Raw genomic sequence first — 19,173 nt, forward strand, 5'->3', positions numbered from 1 at the left:
CGTGTGCTGATTTGTGTCCTAATTGGGGCTTCAACACTATCACTTCCTTTTTTGCTACCCTCTTCCCGTGTCGGTGTGCGTGCTTGCTTTGCCGCTGTTGCTTGATGCAAAACGCAAGAGAGAAAAAAAACTTAAAAAAAAACTTTTCCGAGCTGCTGCATCTCCAGACCGAAGTGCAGTAAGCAAAGCAGTCTGAGCTCCATAAACAAAAAGCTGGTAAATTTGGTGATGAGAGGGGGTCCAAGTACCGGTCCCCATATCCAATAGAGGCACCTGATATGAAAACTTTCTCTCGATGTTGATTGATCAATTGGCATGGAAAGTGACCCTCGTCCTTGTTCCCGTTGTTTGCCCTCTGTGCCCAGGTATACCTGTCTCCGTGTTATGCCTTCAGAGCCGGGAAATCGAAAGATCGGGGAGGAACAGACACGTGCTGCGGCATGAAAAATGAAAAAGAAAAAGCCAGGTCTTTTGGCAGCGGTACGGAAAGGACGGGTTGGTGGTGAAACGGGCTCTAATCGCAAAAACGGGTAAAAGAAAAGACTTGGTAATAATACCGGTGGTAGTATCGTTGATTCTCTGTTCTGATCGTCGACCAGGCTTCCCCTCTTCTAGAGTTTATCAACGTCGCACCATGTTCGAGACAATGTTTGTTCCAACGGCTGGTGATACTGTGAATAAGCTTCTGTTTTGCTCTCTCGTGTGTGAGTTGCGTGTCCTCCTGTCAAAGCTCTCAGACCTCTCACGAGATAGTTTTTCTTTTTGTAGGACCCCGAACCGTAATGTCTCTCTCTCTACACCGGTGTCACCTACATGAAATAACGGTGGTGGTGGATATATGGATCGAAGATTTTAGAGGGTTGATCGATAAAAGCCCCAAGAGAGAGGGAGAAAGGTCCAAATTCACCATAAAGCAATCAGTTGCTAATAGTCTCTTGGACAATAATTGATAAACTTGGCCGCTAAGCTTCTTCGAAAGCAAGAATCAGAGCTTGCCAGCAAAACGGAAAGCAAGGAAACACAAAGTTCCTGTGGAACCCCAAGCAATTTGAGCCACAACCCCACACAGTTCACAAGTCCTGCTTTTGTGCACGATGAACTCTGTGCACAGAAGTGTGTGTGTGCTTCAGCCTCATTGGTCAAAGCTTTTTCCTGCCATCTGGCTAGCTCAGCCTTACCACTGCTGTGCAGCTGCAGGCAATTTCCTTCCATCGACCTTCTGGAAGCCACATAACCCTCAAACTCAACGTTTCCATTGGTGTGAGCGAGGCTTCAACCCCACAGTTTGCCGAGTTCGTTTCCTCTCCTGGGGGGGCTCGCTCGGACCGTTAACTTTCTTCTCCGTTTTGAAGATTCGTTTCAAAGGTCTCGTGAGAGATTCGACATGTGGTCGACTCGTCACTGCTTCCTCTTGGTGAGCTGGAAATAGGACCACTGCTGAACAATTGCGGTGTAGAGATTCCAGGTTGCATTCCTAGATATCGTCTAAGGCAGGGCGTCATCAACTCAACGACAGCCATGTGTCTATTCTTTGCCGGGGGGGAGGGGGCCATTGAAAAGAAACGACGTCGATATGCAAGGCTAAAATCTGCTCTGCATGCGAACGAAAGTTCATCATACCATCCACCAGTTGCCCTCCTCCTACCTGCAAGTCAGTGAGTCAAGAATGGCGAGATTTCCATCCTTTGGTAAAGTTTTGATTGGAGAAGAGAGCAAAAACTCCAGAGAACAACTAGGTTCGGGGGTTGGTGGTTGCATGAATATATATCTTCAGTTTTTTTTCTTTTCCCTTTCTCGGATGACAGTTCCCCGCCCGCAAAACCCAAACCCGTTGCCGACAAAATCTCCACCGATCCCGACCACCTCTGTTGTGGAGTAGCGAACAGTTGTCCTTCTCTTTTCGGAAAAGTGAGGGAATACTCCATAGCAAAAAAAAAAAAAAAAATCACAGGCATGCACAAGCAAGCAACAAGGACATGGGCTGTTTTTGCTGTGTTCAGAAAAATGGCATTCACCGCCTCGGGAAACGGCGGTCCGTACGGTCAGAGAGGTTGGGTTGGGTTAGTCGCGGTCCGATGGGCGGCAGATCCACACGCCGGATCCGCGGGGAAACTGGCAAGCGATGCCGTGGGGGGTGGTTTGATGGCGGCTTCGTTGTCACTTCCCATCATCATGGGGAAGGCGGAGAGAACCAAATCAGAAGATCGCCAGCGAGGTTTGTTTGTAGAGATCTAGATCCAGATCGGGATAATCAGATGACGAATAGTCCCCCGTTTCTGCCTGGAGAGAGGGCATCGCCCAGCTTCCCTTGAAGATCCCAAAGCCAGGGGTTTGATGTAGGAGCAACTTGCGGTCTGCAACCCGCCATCACGGTATTATTGACGATCCTGGAGTCAATAGTCGGGAACAACAAGTGAGGTTGGAAAGTTGGAAAACCTACATCAGTGAATCGAGATCATGACATTTGCATCTTCAAAGCGGAGGGGGGACTCGGGCGATGCCGAACGCCAAACCACAAGAGAGAATCCATTGTTTAGTGATTGAGGCTTGTGTGGGTGCAGGGGGCTTAATTGTAAAGTCGTTCGACCAATGACGCAACTGTCACAGACCGTAAGCTCACTGCAGTTGGTGATGATACCATAATCGAAGACTCAGCTGCCCGCCTGGCCGTGAAGTTTGATAAGAGAGCTTGTCTCACCCTCCGACTGGTAAAACTTATCAACACAATCGGCAGAGGCCGAGCTGAGGGTCTTCATCCAGTTTGTTGGTACGGCCAATCGCAATACACAGCTCAGATTACCCCTCCTTGGTGTGCTGGCAGGAGCTCGATTTTCCAGTTTCATGTCATCTTTGTAGATGACGGGCGATTGGTGTCCGAGTGCTTGTATTTTGTTGTTGGTCGCCATCGTGATTATCTTTGATGAAAGCCCGTTAAGGAATCAGGTTTGTCGGTTGGATGTTTTGTTTGTTGTTGCCAGACAGACACACGGACACGATAACGGCCACGGCCTCTTCTCGGACTCCCGGACGGTTAAAAGTGATCTCTCATTTTTGCAGCTGCTTAGCATTCTGCGCAATCAAGAGGCAACCATTTGGGCTGTGTACCGACAGACAGGCTCTATCACCGAACCCATGCATAAGCTCGCTTCTCCTTTGGAGCCTTGCTCTTCGAGGTGGGTGCTGCCTGTGGTGAACGTGCTTTGTTCATTTGTTGCAGTCGATAGCTCCTCAGCCAGCCAGCCATAAATCGAAGATCATCTGCTGCTTGGGACTGCTGAACATTTCCGAATCTTGTTCACCATGCGATCCTGGTATGGAAGAGGGGCAAAAGAGGCAAGAAAAGGAGATGCAGATACGAGGAATCCAAAACCCTCTTGATAATCAACTTCCGGTTTCACGGTAAGTATGGCAACCATTACGAAAGCTGCCCACCCGTACCTAGACAGATGGCAGGAAGAATCCCGAGCAGTCAATTGAGTGGATGGAGGGATAAAGATGGATGTATCCGTCCCGTGCCGTCGGGAAATCTGGGGGTTGACACTATAAAACCCGCTCCGCTATTGTCGTCAAGAGGCGTGGCCCTGGCACAAACAAAATAATAACAGCAATATTAAGAAGGCAGGACAGGTTCCAGGTACGTAAGCAAACCCTCAATCTCGTGGCTTTGCGACACAATACACCAAGAGTTCTTTTCTGGGATTACCTCTGATGCCAATGTTTCTGTCCGGCAGTGAGTCAAGCGTCAGCATGTCTTACACGCGTGTGGACGGTGCTGCTGGCCAGCAGCTAGCTCCACAAGCAACATTAATCTGATGCCGGCTGTGATGGCTGTGATAGCTTCCCGTATGCGGGATTAGATTGTAGGCGAGGGGCGACGGGATTGGATATTGCGGGGTGGATGTGTTTGTCTCTTGACAATAAAGAACCCAACTCCAGTTGTCGGTATCATGGTATCAAAGAGACGAGGACTTGTACAAGTGCACCCGCCCATCGTCAAAGCGCCCGTTGTACTACGGAAATGCAGCGGCAATCAATCTGGCCAAACACAAGGCGGGTTGAACATTCACAACCTCACTGGACCTCGGTGACACGACATATGGTGGCGAGTCGTTAGAAGGAGTTCTGTCGTGTTGAGGCTCGGGTGTGCCCGCCGTTGGCAAGGTCCGGCTGGCTAGCTGTCTGGCACTTTGGCAGACACTCTTGTTGTAGCAGAAGCTGGGCGAGTGGCATTTGTCTGATCGATCGAATGGAGGGGTCGGCGGTGTGGTCGATGGTGGTCACCCAAAGCGTGTCGTGCGTCTTTGTTTTTCTGCCGCCATGGCACATGAGACTGGGTAAACAGACCGACTGGGAGAGGTGAGATGCGATGGCGACACACCTGCGGTCGATGAAAACGGCCTTGGGCTTGAGAATGCTCGGTGTCAAGAGATCATTCGGGCATCGTGAGCCTTCCCGGGTCACTCGGGAAGGCCGGCCGCAACACGGGGCAGACCAAGCTCCGCGCGCGCTAACCTGTCATGTCCCGGTTACAGTTGACAGCTGTGTTTCTGAAGAATGGGCAGTGAATGTTTTGGAAGCAGTCTGGAGCCTGTGGTGGATTGGGCTCGCCATGACACGCATGAATTAAATTGGATCTCCCACGTCGTGCAGAACCGCGTTACGGGCTCCTGATTGGCTGCCGGCCCGCCATTTCCCAAGAGATATGCATTGTGCAAGGAACACCACGGCCCTGACGTCTGGAAACTCTGCATTGTCAGACCTCAACTGGCAGCTGCTATGGGCTGCATCCACGTCCTCGATATTGCAGACCCGGACTGTTGGGCGCTTCTGCTGCTATCGATATCTGGAGGATGATGTTCGAGATGAGGTTGATGCTGATGCCACTTTAGCCCCTGGCCATTGAATCTCCGAGCTGCTGCCGGTTCCTGACCTGCGTTTTGCAGCTGCCCGCCTCTTACAACTCCGTCGGGCGGGGGCAGTCGTCCCTGATACCGTCCCATTGGCCAGCAATCACTTTGTCCATTAAACGCGAACACGCCAAGCTTCAATGAATACGCGCAGCAAGCAGAAAACCAAATCTTGGAACCGCGCGATGCATCTGCTCAGGTCGTTGGCTGCGATGGTGTTGGTGTGCCCGAAAGACGTGATGCTGCCCGCATTAGCGGCTGATAAACTAGGAAACAAGGCCCAAAGAAATACAGAAGAGCAGGCTGTGTGTAGGGAGAGCAACATCAAAGAAGCTCCTTCCAGAGACGGACTCCGTAAGGCCAGACCTTGTGGAAACAATGGCATTGGATAATGGCCGAGGTGAATGAATAATGTTCCCTTCTCCACGCGGCTGTGCCTCACCACCCTCCTGGGTATAGATAGGTATTCCAAGCTGGCGGAATCATTTCTATCTGAGCTCGTCTTCTGATCTGAAGGGTCTATAGTGCACGCCTGATTAATGGTCAGGTGTCCTATCAAGAAAAAACCGTCCAGAAGGTTTGCGCCGTTTTGTAGTGATATCCAAGAGCCACGATCTTGAAGACGTTCCATCAGAGTGGTTCCCGAACACCCCCTCCTGACGTAAGCCCTCCAAGCCCCACATACCCACTTTTGGAGCTGGTTTTATGTGGATAATGCATTGGCGCAGATTCGGCATGTTGAGCACAAGAAAAGAATCACCGACAGTTACGAAGTATACAGAGCACTTCCAAAAGTCGACATGTGCTTGTGTTTGTCCTTGTATTCGATCTTTGTGTCTCTTGCATCGTGCTTGTGTTCAAAGTTTTAGAGGTTGGTTTATGCAAACCCCCACTCTCTCAACCTCTCAACATGCACTTCCATGTCTCTCCACCAAGCACCGTCCCTGTTCCGTATCTTCACCAGGGTCAGCGACCCGGCTGTCTCGGTTTTGCAGTCATGAGGGAGGGCCAGTAGGGAAAAAAGAAAGAACGGGCTCAAGAGGCTTTGCTGTATGGCGTTTTGGTGGCAGTTCGGCGCCGCCCCGTAGACTTGAAATCTGGGCGATCAGGAGGCCTGAACGAGCGGCCATCCAATGTCAAAAAGAGCAACAAACAAACAGGACAGAGGCTCGAATCTTGAAAACGTGAGAATTGGCCTCGGCGAGAAACAAGTCTTTATTTCTATCAAAAAAGACAAAGACTCTTTTCGAGATTTCCTGATACCGGCACAGTTGCTCCGTCTCCCTTCAAACGGTGCAGTGTCGTATGTAATTCAGTAACGAGAACCTTGCCTGACTTGGGAAGTCTTGGCCGCCATGCTGACACCAACTTGGTTTCTCGATACCAGACTCAACGGAGGCCCCGGGCAGCTAAAAAGGTAACGATTATCCGTAACTGGTAAACGGCGACCACCGGCTGGTTGCTGGAGTTCGTGGCTCGCATGCTGCGGTTTGGGCTTGTTGCTTTCATTTGCAACTGCAGCGTTTCTGCCAGACAAACGTACTGCTTGACGCCTTATTGCTGCGGGAACAAGGCGATTCTTTTCTTTTCCTCACCGTCACATAGTCCAAGCAGCAGGCAGACAAACGCAATTGTTACGGGTGTAGAGAGTCCAAGCATCTTCATCCAGCAAGCATGCAGCATTTGTGTGGAGCCAATACTGTCCCCCCCGAGGCTCCATGACAGCCCCTAATAAAACACGGTGCTCCGTGGTGGTTTAGTGGATGGAAGCGACAGGCGAAAGGCGGAAAAGGATCACGCCAGTCCCAAACGTCAGACGCCAGACGCCAAAACCCGTGATGTTCCTGTTTCTGTCGCAGGCAGGCAGCACGCGTCGCTGTCGCCTTTTTTTCTTCGTCTGATCCATCGGAGTGCAACACTGTATGGTACCGTGTCTGCGAATGGGTTTTTCCCTTCCCCTCCGGACGCTTCCATTCAGTGGAGGTTTTGCTGCCGCTGGTGCATTGGATCAGTGCATCCTATCAAGCCTCTGATTCGACCGCCCACAGCGGATGGCGGCGACAAGGTGCAAAAAGCTAAGCAATTCGTAGATCCCTGCTCCTCCTCCAGCCGGCCTGAATTTCCCAGCCGAGCAGCGAATCCACACAAGTCCGCCGTCGCCCACCACCAACCACCAACACCTGGTTATGGCTGCGTCCAGCATGGAGGGAGGGATCGTTCCTGGACGAGTGTGACCTCCGCATTGGGTCCCAGATACTCCGTAGCCTGGTGAATCCTGTTTTGTGAGGGTGTTGTGGTGTGCTTTTTGAGGTACAGTACCTAGACCATCAGCTAATCTTCAGTCTCCATCATACATAATAAGCATCATCATTATTTTATTCTGGGCTATTACCAAGGAACAGGAGACAGGCATGGGGATCACGAATGAACGGACTCCCGTCTCCTGTAGCGTCTCATGGCGAATGGAGCGCCACGACTGGGCATTCCCCTCAGGCTGGGGCTTGGCCTGCCTTTTCGCGCAACGATGAACACAACGGGACATCATAACGGATGCTGAATAGGGAAATGGACGAGGAGGAAAACGGAGCGGTGGCCTGGCTGACCCTGCAAGAGATGCACGCCTGTGGTCCTGCACCGGGCCAGGGCAGCACGACAGACGAGAAAAAGGTACCTCAGTACCCGGCCCATGCTGCAAGCTGCTTGGTGCTTGGTGCTCCAGCGCTGGGGGCTTGCTTTCGTGAACGAGCTGGGGGCCCTGTCTTAAATCGGCCATTAACCAATCTCTGCTCTCCTTTTCCACTCCCTTTTCCTCTTCTCCATCCTCTCTCTCCTACCTGAGCAAATATCTACCTCCTCCTCCCCTTCCCCTTTCCTTCCTCTTCCTCAATCCGCAACCAGTCGTTCCCTCTCCCGCACCGAACCTTCCAACATCCCCATCGTGGTACTCCCTTTCTCCGAAAAGAGAAAAGGAGGGAAGGAGGAGATTTAGATTCTGGGCCCTCGACAACATCTACCCAGCAAATACAAGGAGCTACCTGCAGAGAAGAGAAGCCAAATAGAGGACAATAGCAAAAGGGCAAGAGAATAAGGGTAATTGCTTCCCCTGTTTTTGAACTATTATACGCACTCTCCCTTCCCTTCACAATACATCCCATCCATATCCCCCCCCCACCCTTTGAACCACAAGTAAATTCTTCGGCTCGACGACGTGGAATCTCCCATTTCCCGGTTTTCGCTCCCTTCGTTCCGGACGAACCTTCGGTCATCATCAACATACCAATCCACCACCGGCAGCAAGTCTGAGGACGCATCGCCAGATTGGACCACGGACGACAATTGACTCAACCTTCGACGGCACTTCCCCAAGCCACCAGCAGAGCGAGGCATCAAAAGGCGGTCATACGAGAGACCAGACCCACCGCCACATGAACTCTCGACCGATACGAAGTCAGTCATACCTACCTATCTAGCAACCCCACGACGTCGAGAGTGCTGAGGTATGCGACTTCCGGCCCCCCACATTGCTCGCCGCCGAAAGCCAATTACCCCATATCCAAATTCTTGGAGAACTGTCCCTGGATGCATGGAGCTTCGCCCTGGATACCACCGGCCGTGATGTCATTGTTTTTCTTTTTCTCCAGGAACAATCCTAAAGCCAAAGTCGAAAAAAAGCTAACCGAACTCTTGTCCCTTGCAGATACATGCCGGCTCGAGAGTAATCTACGGTCTCCGGCATCCTCCCCGCTCACGCTTAATTCCGATCCGTCGACCTGAACTTCTTGTGGGACACGTTAGCTCGTTGCTCCTACTCGGCCTCAGGAATTGTGTCAATTTGCAATCGGTCACCCTTTCCCAGCGACCATTGCAATCGTGGCCGTAAGTCTCTCCCTCTCTCTCTGGCTTTGGCACTGTGCACACCCAGCACCCAGCACCTCGAGCACGCTATCATCTGCCGGCCTCCCTCCAGTGCACCGGCCGTTTCCCCCCTCGGCCCGCTGCTGGTGGTGGTGGTTGGAAATCGTTTCTCGTGCTAGATCCCTGACCCCACAGGTCAAGATCGGTCGAATCACGGGGGAACAATTCTCACCACGAGCAATGCTGCCCCTGATAAAGTGGGACCCTTTGAGTAAAGGGCCGCTTTGTGGTAGCTGCTGTCTCTTCCCCAGAGACAGCCTCCAGCTGCATGCCAAAACCCTAGCAAACTCCTGAAATGAGTCGTGCTGATACCTGGGCGTTTAGAACCATACCGCGAGACATCATTCATAACTGGCTGTTTCCCCGGCCACCCGCTCTCACCCACCCGAACCACGAGTTATTTCGGTTTCTCCTACACTCACGCAGACCCCATAGTCGGCGACTTTCCCAGCCACAGTCACTCTTTCAGAATTTGATATTTCAACACACTCTTTAATAATCTAATACTAGTCATTGACGACCACCCGGTTCGACGTCTCACTCTCTTGACTCGACCAACCAGCACATACTTAATTACACACCACAACAACCACGCTCTCTCACCAACATACAGCAATTAGCCCTGGCGACTCTACGAATTCCTGGTGAACTCGACCCACTACTCAACCGCCCAACATGGCATCCACCACCTATCACTCATCAGCCGATGAGACCTTCTTCGTCGAGGACGAGGCCGCCCAGCGCATGACCATGCGCGACGCCGGCCGGATGATCGCCCGCAACAAGCAAGAGATGATCGCCAACGAGCTCTCGAGACTGGCCCACGACGAGTACCTGGAGGATATCATGAAGCACATGCGTCATATGGAGGACGAGACGTTGCCGGATGCCAACTTGATCGACATGCAGAGGGAGATCCAATGGTTTATGAGACCGTATCTCATCGACTTTCTCATCGAAGCCCATGCCGCCTTCTCTCTCCTTCCCGAGACCCTCTTCCTCACCGTCAACCTTCTCGATCGGTACTGCTCCAAGCGTGTCGTCTACAAGCAACACTATCAACTCGTCGGCTGCGCTGCTCTCCTTATTGCCGCCAAGTACGGCGACAAGAAGGACAGAGTACCTCAGATCAACGAGCTTAACAACATGTGTTGCGGACTCTACGATGCAGGCATGTTTACCCAGATGGAAATGCACGTCCTCAACACCCTGGACTGGAACATTGGCCACCCGACGGTTGACTTCTTCACCCAGTTGATTGTGGCCGAGGAGCGTGACGGCAGAGAGGTTGAGCACATGGCGGCCTACATTTGTGAGATCGCCTTGTACCACCGGGATTTTGTGTCGACGAAGCCTTCGATTATGGCTCGGGCTTCTCTCGCGCTCGCCCGTGCCATCCTCAGCAAGCCCGAGGTCAACGATGGAGAGTGGGACCACACCGAGAACGTGACTCTACTCACCCTCTCGCAGCATCTTCATCAGCCATCCGTCACCCTCGCCCGCAAGTACTCGAGCGCCTACTACTCCAAGGTCTCTGGCAAGCTCGCAGACTTCCTTGCCCAGCAAGCCGCCATCTCTCGCCGAGGACCCCCATCTCCCCCTGTCGAGCCAACGTCGCTCTCCACCAAGACTGCCGACATCTACAGCACCCCACACAAGGGACTCGGCGCTGGGCCCGGCGTTGCTGATGGTTACATGACCCCTCCCATCACCCCCGATGGTAATTGCTTCGGCCACAACCAAGCGATGATCAAGGGTTACCAAGCGCCACCACGATGCCCAGTCACCCCAACACCCCAACCGAATCACGTTCAGCCGTACCCACAGCAACAACAACAACAACCACAACATATGGCCGGGGCATCTTACTTTGAGGGCCCAACAAGCCATATGGCCTACTGAAAGGCGGTTGCATTCGCAAGCACTTGCGTGCCGGCCAGTCTGTGACCGCATCACTTTCGGTCCCTGACACCTTTGACTAGACATTCACGTCAAAGAGGGTAACTTTTTCTTCACTTTTCTCTTTCTCTATCTCTCTGGGTCATTTTGAGATATACCATTTGGAAGACAAAAGATTGCACGCATTTCTTTCTCTTCACGGAAACATTTAGCGTCATGGCATCAGCGTTGAATTCTGCGAATTTCGACTTTTTTTTCTTCTCGGGCTTTTCCGCCGATTTGTCGTCATCGGCCGCAGCTACTTTTTTTCTTTTTCAGCTGCGATATTTCGACGACGGTTGCGAGCGCGCGCCATACCCATACCCCTGATATTTCGGCGGCCACCTTATTTAATCATTTGAGCATAAAACCTTCAAATACGAAAAAAAATTAGTGCGGATCTCGGCGACCCCTTCACTGGGCATCGCAGAGCAGGCACCAGGGCGCATCGGGAAGAGTTCAGGGGATCATACATATAGTATGAACCGGACTTTCAGGAATGGGCCGATGCGGAGGGAAAAAAGGAGTTTTTGAGGACACATGGGAAGCACACCAAAGATTGGCAAACAACCTGCAAGTTGAGTTGGAGAGTGGATTGATACCTTGGCGATGGAAACAATGGGATGGGGAGATGATCACTGGGAGGAACGGATGGGACAACTACACAGCCGCAGCACTACAATTGCACAACAACAACGCCCCCCCCCAAGTCGCGATGGCCCTCATCACTGGCACATCAGCGCAACCCTACCCAAGGCAACATGCATACTCGGCTTGCGGACGGCGGCTCCGGATGGTCTGCCAGGCGGGACGAACGAGTCGTCGTAATTCGATGATCAGGATTCTTCTGGCGATTCAAGGGATGGGGTGGTGGAACATGAGGTCAAGATTGGCAACGTTAAAATGCCATCGAAATGGCCTTGCCATGCTCATCCCCCGGGCAAGGACGCCGCGAGTAGAGTTATGTAATGAGTCGAAAAGAAAAAAGAATAAAAAAGGTAAATTCTCTGGCCAATCTGTTCTTGTGCAGTGACTTGTGTCTTGTTTGTCAGTCTGAGTATGCCAGCTATGATGTGAAGGAAACAATTCAGTGTGGACTCAGGTGAGTTGCTCCTTCCGTTGGCATTCCTGCTTGCTCCTTCCCTTTTCGTTTCTGCTTGCCCTTTCCTAATCACAACTATTTGCCCCTTCCCTTTCACAGTTGTTGCTCCTTTCCCTCTACAGTCACTTGTCATTCCACAAACAACATTACTTGCAATAGATTGAGCACAAGCATAAATCTGTTACCAACATCCAATCCCATCTTCAAACAAAACGCCTGTTTTGCTGCAACACAAAACCAAACAATCTCTTTCACGACCCAACCATCTCGGTGTCTTCCCCATTCCCACCACTACCTCCGCCCCCCATCTCGACATACCCAATCACCTCCCCCTTTCTATTGTACATCTTTCCCAGCCTGGGACTTGTCACCACCGTTCTGGGCGATGGCGTCGGAGGAGGGGGCTGCTGAGATGACGAGTGCGCTTGTTGATCCTGCATCATCTGCTGCCTCCACGTCTGGCCCATCTTGTCCATTCGCTCCAGGACATTCCCCTTTTTGCGCTCCCGTTCGGGAGGGGGGTCGGAGAAGGTGGTGACCCTGTTGGACCAGATCGGGTGGTGGTAGGCTGGTGTGGCTCTTTTTCGGGTGAGGACGGCTGTTTGCGGGGGAGGAGGGTCGGTTGGCCTTGGGGAGAGATGGGGGGGTATTTTTAGGATGGAGATATTTGATGATGATGAGGAGGAGGAGGAGGAGGAGGAGGAGGAGGTGAGTTTGGAGAGTTCTCGTTGGGCGGTGGGGGAGTCGAGGTCGTATTTTATTGAGAGGGGGCCTTTGGAAGGGAGAGGGCCGGAGAGGATTGTTGTGCCTTTTGTGGAGGACTCGTCTTCGCGGAGGGTGAGGGGGAGCTTGGAGGTGGGGATTGTGTAGCTGTGTTCAAAGATTGCGCGGGTGGGGGGGTGGTGGAGGAGTTGGTGTTGATATTTTTTCAGGGCGGCCGGGTCGGGGAAGGTGGCGGGTTTGGAGGGGGTGTTTGGGGTTGTGGTGAGGAAGGACATTTCGGGGGGCAGGCGGGCGGTGCCGAGGACTTCGAGGCGGGAGGAGCCGAGCCAGACTTTGTAGTTTCCCGGGGCGGAGGAGAGGTAGTTTTCTATGAGGGGGAAGAGGCCCGAGAGGCGGCCGGGGTCGGCGTTGGCGGATTTGGAAAAGTCGTTGGAGGTGTTGGGGAAGATGCTGACGCGCATGGGGCGGGGGGGCTGGAGGGGGTAGGACATGTGCTCGGGGACTCGGATTGAGGTGTTGAAGGCAAAGTCGGAGTCGATGAGGGCGACGTCGAGCTCATACTCGGAGATGACTTCGGTGCCGGTTGCTGTGGCGATGTGGATTGCGGATTGAGCCGAGTAGTAGTGTTTGTCTATGCCGAGGAGGGGGATGTCATCGGAGTAGAGGCAGGGGTTAGTGGCGCCGGTGTCGAAGAGGGTGTCGAAGATGACGGAGTTGGCGGTAGGGAAGCTCTCCATGCGGGGCTTGTAGTCGTTTGGGTCGTCGTAATCACCTTCGCCGGAGCGGTCTTCGTCGAGATCAGTTTTGGTGCTTCGGAGGTAGCTTCGGGCTGTTCTGGGCTTGTGTTTGGCTGACCTGGGCCCGGAGCTGGACCAGGGGCGAGAAACGTGTTCCTGGCGACGTCTGAAAGCCATCCGGATTCGATAGTGGCCGATGTTCCTGTGATTTCGGCTTGTACGCCAGCTCTCTTTGTTGGTGAGGCAGATGGCGGCTTTCGCTTGTGAGGTTGGTTGCCCGCTGTACAGGTCGGTTTCTTTGGAGAGCGAAGGCTCATACCAGATCCATCCTGGGCCGTACTCTGCAGCATAACGGTCTAGCAGGGCAGCACGATTTTCGTTGGAGAAGGACTCGTAGTCACCGAAGCGGTCAGCAATACGCCCTGCCCAGATTACCGTGTACTTGTCGGAATAGGGGATGTCGCCGGACTCGTAGCCGGCTATCGCTGCTTCAATGTTGGCTCGTTCCGGCCCAAATGTTGACCTTGCCAGTACGGTCTGGAGAGCGCTAACCCTGTTGGCAATGGCGTTGGCTTGAAGAGATGGGATTTTTGATCTTGGGCCATGTTAGCTTCACCATATGTCTGACGATAAGAGAGGTTGAATACGTGCATTGGTGTTGTGTTTTCTTCGTCATTCTCGTCTAGTTGGGCTCGCTCCTGGACCGCTTTCTCATACATCTGGGTAAGGGCGCTAACATTTTGATAGTTTTGATAATGCTCTGCAAGCAGACGGGTTTGCAGCACCTTCCTGTCGGCAATTTCGATCTTGGTAGGGTCTTCGTACTCTAACCAGAGAGCAGACCCTATGACAAGAGATGGTTGCCATGTCTCTAGGGACTCGTCCATCTCTATGTTGGCCATTGTCGACCCAGTATGCTCTACGTCGTCCTCCGTGTCCTCTCTTGCCATGCTTCTTGTCGTCATCCGACTCGGGGTGGGAGGGACTTGCTCTGAGCCCCTTCTGACATTATGGGCGCGGTTGCGATTAAACGTCTCAATATTTCGTCGAATAGCAGACGAACGTCTTCTCGGGAGCTGCTGATCCTGATTGACAGCGGGTGATCGCAGAGCCGACGGCCGCCTCCGCCCCGACTGTCGTGGCTGTCGGGCATCTGTTGACATCTTGTTTTTTGGTGTTTTGATGATACCTACTTTGTGGGAAAGAGGTTCGAGATTACTAAACTGTCTACTTGCCTCAGCTCAAGCTAGATTGCCGAGCTCTTGGTTGGTGATATAGTTCATCCTCGACGACCTCGCCAATCCGTTGCAGCCCCTGTTCTTTGTTGTCTGCCATCACAAAGGCAACCAATGCGGTTGGCCGAATGGGGGCATTTGGAGTAGCCCACATTTGTTTCCGAATCCCTCTTGTAGTCTCGACAAGTGCATTGGGTTTCTTTGTCCCGCCGCCCAGAAGCGTCTGAAAACGGGAGGTTTTCCAGCGAGCTCTTTGCTGGAGTGGTTTCATTGTTGACTTGGCCCCTGGCCATTCCAGTCGCTGTCACCAAGACACAAATATGCTACCAGGGCCTTCTTGTATTTCCCAACCTTTCTTTTTCTGCCTCTTGCTCCGTCATCGATCGACAAGGGAGAGCGAGCTAGTCATTACCGGCACGTTGCATCGACACTGGCATCACAGGACAAGACGGCGACGACGGCGCAATGTCTGGTGATAGCATATCTGGGCGGAGGGATACCGATTACTCCCTGCTGCAAGTGCTTGACGAGTATGTGAAGCAAGATACCTGTCATCCGAAATTTGCCAAGTACTTCAGGGAATACATCACCACGAATTGGCCCGATCCCTCACCGCCGGGAGCGCCAGAGGGCAGCGAGGAGTACGAGAAGTGGGTGAATGAGTGGAATGATTTCTTCGCCTACTGTGGCAGGATACTGCGCAATCCCGAACTCACCAAGTATAATTTCGGTAGCAGCGTTCTCAGACAAATCGAAAAGTACGACATCTACGACGACTGGTTTCCGGAAGAGGGCTTCGGGCCAACAGGCAAAGAATTTGATCCAATTCCGGAGGAATATCGCATCGGGTCTTCCAAGTCTGGGACTTCCGTCACGACCAGCTATATGACTCCTTCGACGCACGGAAGTCAGGCAAATCGAGGCTCGAGACGCCTCGAGCCCAACCAGTCCGTGGATTCAAGTGATTCGAACGCAGAAACAAATCCTATCAATCTGGTGCCACCTTCTGCAATGTCTTCAGGTCCTTCAGGAGAAGCTCCTGCGAGCAAACCTATCACAATGGACACGACTGGTGCTGATTCCACAATCAAGTCTTACGATCAGTATGGTAAGCAACAGCAGCCACTGGCAACACATCTCCAGGCGATGGTTGCCTACCTGGAAAATGGGGAGAGCCATGACGCTGGCTTTTCGGAGCGAATGAGCGACATTATCGACTATCTTCAGTGGTTGGGTTCCGGGAAGGATGCACGGAACCAGCTGCACAACGCAAGCGAGTTCACAAAGGCTGTCTATAAGAAAGCAATTGAGTTGATCGACGCCCATCTGAAGCGCGACAAGCAACGACGCATAGCCACTCCGGTTGCATTTACCGAGAGGCCAGTCAGCTTCGCTGCCACCAGATCCTCACGCCTGAACCACCTCACCAACCCCCGTGACTTTCCATTGCCCTCCAAGCGCGGCGTCCCGGACCACTCTCAGCTGCTACCCTACAACATCACGCCAGCGCCAGAGAAAAGGCCCATTCAGGGGGCCCTCCTTGAGCATCCAGAGCATTATGCCCAGTTTCTGGAGGATGAAGGAAAGATCTGGCTTCCGTACTCGGAAGACCTTGAAAAGCTGGATGACATGGAAATCCCCACCTCCGTGACCGCCGACGAGCTCGAAAACAACCTAGCGGTGATAGAGTCCGACATTTATGTGCAATACACCAAGGCCCAAGGAAACAGTGCGACATGGGAGACGGGTGATCCCATCGGCTGGACGACCCACAGAACGGACGAAGCCGGAGTACGACACACATATATCTCAACCGGAGAGGACCCCAAAACCGGGAAAGAAACGCTGAACCTGATGGACCTCAGCGATCCAAAAGACTGGGCCTCAGTGAGGGGTGTCAGGCGAGCTGGTTTGCAGTTGATGCTTCGAAATCTTCGAACTAACGAAAACGACTTTGTCTACTATGATTCCGACAGCAATGGGCAGAGAGCGAGGAGGCTCGTGTTGCCCATTCCAGTCGCCACCATCCGGAAGGTCATGGAGAGAGCTAACGGGAAGCAATGGAACCCCCCAACACTCTTTGACGAGAAGCCGTTGGTTTGGAGCCATTGGGAGCCATTCCGCTTCACCGACAGATTCCAGGCGTACACTGAGGCCACCAAAAGAATGAAGGCAGTGGCTTATCAGACGGCCACAGAGCGCCATCTGCGCGACAGGTCTTGGGTCTCATTGCCCAAGAATGTCAAGACTGGCGGCCCATTTGTCTGGAGAGGACTGAGTCCCCAGGAACAGGCTGAAGAAGATCTCCTGAAAAGGTGTCTTGCGATCCGTGGTTATGTCGCCATGTGCTGGAACAGGGCCCCGCGACCGCTGCTGGCAAACATGATCCAGTTCCTGACAGCGGGGGACCCCAGCTCAGATGCCTTCCCTGAGCCCGAGGAGCTGGGTAAGATTGGCGAGATTACCTTTGGCGAGTCAGACTACAGACATGCAGTCATCGACGGGACACGCCAGCGAGCAGGCATTCGCTTTATCGACGAAGAGGATATCTGGTGGCTCAAGGTCCTGGGAAGCGGCTGCGTCAACAAGAAGTCCTGGCCGGGCAAGATCTTTCCGGACGAGCCCAGGGAGACATACCGTCTCTTCCGCATCTTTGCCAAGAGGATTCTCCGGCTTTTGGAGGATCCCAACCCGGAAGGGATTCTCTATTCTTCTGCCAGCGTTGTGACGGTAGAGGACTTGCTCAAAGTCATCAACGCCGGCGCCAACGGAAAGGCGGCCGTCAACAAGCACGAGTTCTCGCCGTACGAAGCCTGCCAACATCTCGACCGCCTCGCCCAGACGGGCCACATTGACTTTGAGCTCGACCCGGCCTGCTACGGCACAGTCCGGCGCCCCGCCTACGATTTCTATCCCGAGCACCGGATAGTCTACGACGCGGCTGAGAAGAAAAGAGACATCCTCTTCCCCAGAAGCATCCGTCCGTGGGCAGACGTGTGCCTCGAACCCTACTCGGGCAAGACCAAAAGTCCTCCTCGCGTCCTCTACGCAGTCGACAACTTTTACCGCAGCCTCGCCTACCGGTTGGGTTTCACCATCTTCCACCTCCAAAAGAAGTCCGCGGCCCGAAAAAAGTCCCACATGAGCGTGAGGAACGAGCAACCGGTCCAATACGCCTGGCTGCACGACGCGATCAAAAAGTTCAACGCTGTCTACGACGAAACGGTGGAGGAGGAGCTCAGAGCCCGCCCCAACCCCCCGGCCCCGTACGGACACACCTGGAGGGACATCAAAGCCCTCGTTCAGGACACGGAGTTTGGCGAGGGCGGGCACACCAACCCTGCCAGCCACCCCATCATCCCTCACCGGGGCTACCTCAAGGACAACGCCTCCGCCATCCAGCACCTCCGCAACAAGATCATCCAGGAGGTCAGCGCGAACAACACCCTCCTTGCGCCTGCCAGGGCCAAAACGGTGATTAATCTGTCGACTGGCTTACCAGAGGTCATCCTCACCCGGGGGGTGTCGTGGAAGTTTGGGTCGTTGGTTGCCAGACAGGAGAACTTTAGGAGGCAGTTTTTCAGTCTCAACCGGTGGCCGCTCGTTCTCCAGAGCGAGAAGACGCAGGAGAAGATCAAGAATGACGAGTGGCACGCTGACGGGGTCGATCCGAAGCAGGTGTTTGATCACCAGGCTGCCGATCCGATCCACGCGTTCTTCAGCAGGGAGAAGCTGAGGCCGTATGTGGAGGACCCGGTCAAGTATAGGGCTGGGCCGGCGGTTTTCCCGGTGGGGGATACGGCTTGGCAGAGGAAGAGGGTTGAGGAGCACATGACTGCTTTGGTTTATCAGTGTAAAGCTCCCCTTTTCTTTGTCGCAAACAAAATATGAGCAGTGAAGCTAATGCACAACAACAGCTATCGGCCTCAACGGAGCCGTTCCCAGAGGAGGCACCTTTAGGGAAAAGCTCAAGGACTTCTTCTTCAGGGAGCCGCTCCGGCCATATCTCAACGGCGCGGAGAAGCTGACCGAGTCCCAGCTGGAGGCCAGGTACGGCAAGCTGCCTGACGTGCCGCCGAACAGGGTGCCCAGGAGCTGGGCCACCGAGGTGCTGGTTGGTAAAAAGGTGGAGAACCGAAAGAGGAAGGTGGACGAGATCTTGGAGGCGAAGAAGCAGGAAGAGGAGGCGAGGAATCTGGCGAGGTACAAGAGAAGGAGGGTGGATGATCAGGTTGCTGGGACGAGGATGACGGGGGGCGTTTACTAGGGGAAGAGGAGGAGTAGGCTCATTTGTGTAGTTTGTCTTTTGTGAAAAAAGAAGAAAGATACATGCTTTAGTCATGGCGCGTCTCATAGGGTAGGAAATTTAAACATCTTTCATATCTTTCTTGTTGGCTTGTGCCAAGAGGGGGTTGCCCCTAAGCAGCCCCTGAATGGGCATGTCCCCCATGCGGTTGCTCAAGCAATCTGTATCTCCGAGTCATGGTAGGAATATTCAAAAAAGGTTATTTGATATTCGGGTGATGGTTCCTAGATTGCACAGCCAACTGACTCAGCCCTGCAACGACGGAAGCGGCTCCTGTCAACAAACACAAAGAGTTCAAATACAAGACAAA

General features: G+C 53.2%; 4 protein-coding genes across 4 annotated transcripts; 2 read left to right on the top strand and 2 right to left on the bottom strand.

Annotated features, from left to right (window-relative positions):
* Positions 1–1,237: 1,237 nt before the first annotated feature.
* QC763_102445 (uncharacterized protein) lies at positions 1,238–7,312 on the bottom strand (the record flags this gene model as incomplete). The annotated part of the gene is made up of 2 exons (XM_062906799.1): positions 2,699–7,312; positions 1,238–1,242 (listed from the first exon to the last, which is right to left on the bottom strand). Exons 1-2 carry the CDS (start codon positions 2,904–2,906, stop codon positions 1,238–1,240), a joined length of 213 nt encoding a protein of 70 aa, XP_062769686.1. The 5' UTR covers positions 2,907–7,312.
* Positions 7,313–9,497: 2,185 nt separating this feature from the next.
* QC763_102450 (uncharacterized protein) lies at positions 9,498–10,724 on the top strand (the record flags this gene model as incomplete). The annotated part of the gene is made up of 1 exon (XM_062906800.1): positions 9,498–10,724. One exon carries the CDS (start codon positions 9,498–9,500, stop codon positions 10,722–10,724), a length of 1,227 nt encoding a protein of 408 aa, XP_062769687.1.
* A 1,389-nt stretch (positions 10,725–12,113) lies between these two features.
* On the bottom strand, positions 12,114–14,485 carry QC763_102460 (uncharacterized protein; the record flags this gene model as incomplete). The annotated part of the gene is made up of 2 exons (XM_062906801.1): positions 12,114–13,917; positions 13,974–14,485. The coding sequence occupies 2 exons, from the start codon at positions 14,483–14,485 to the stop codon at positions 12,114–12,116; spliced, it is 2,316 nt and encodes a 771-aa protein (XP_062769688.1).
* A 537-nt stretch (positions 14,486–15,022) lies between these two features.
* On the top strand, positions 15,023–18,980 carry QC763_102470 (uncharacterized protein; the record flags this gene model as incomplete). Its single annotated transcript, XM_062906802.1, is given in 3 exon segments — positions 15,023–18,410; positions 18,475–18,929; positions 18,939–18,980. Coding segments are annotated over 2 exon segments (3,738 nt in total). The 3' UTR covers positions 18,825–18,929; positions 18,939–18,980.
* Positions 18,981–19,173: the final 193 nt, after the last annotated feature.

The sequence above is a fragment of the Podospora pseudopauciseta genome, chromosome 1, assembly GCF_035222475.1.
Source record: "Podospora pseudopauciseta strain CBS 411.78 chromosome 1, whole genome shotgun sequence".
NCBI lineage: Eukaryota > Fungi > Ascomycota > Sordariomycetes > Sordariales > Podosporaceae > Podospora > Podospora pseudopauciseta.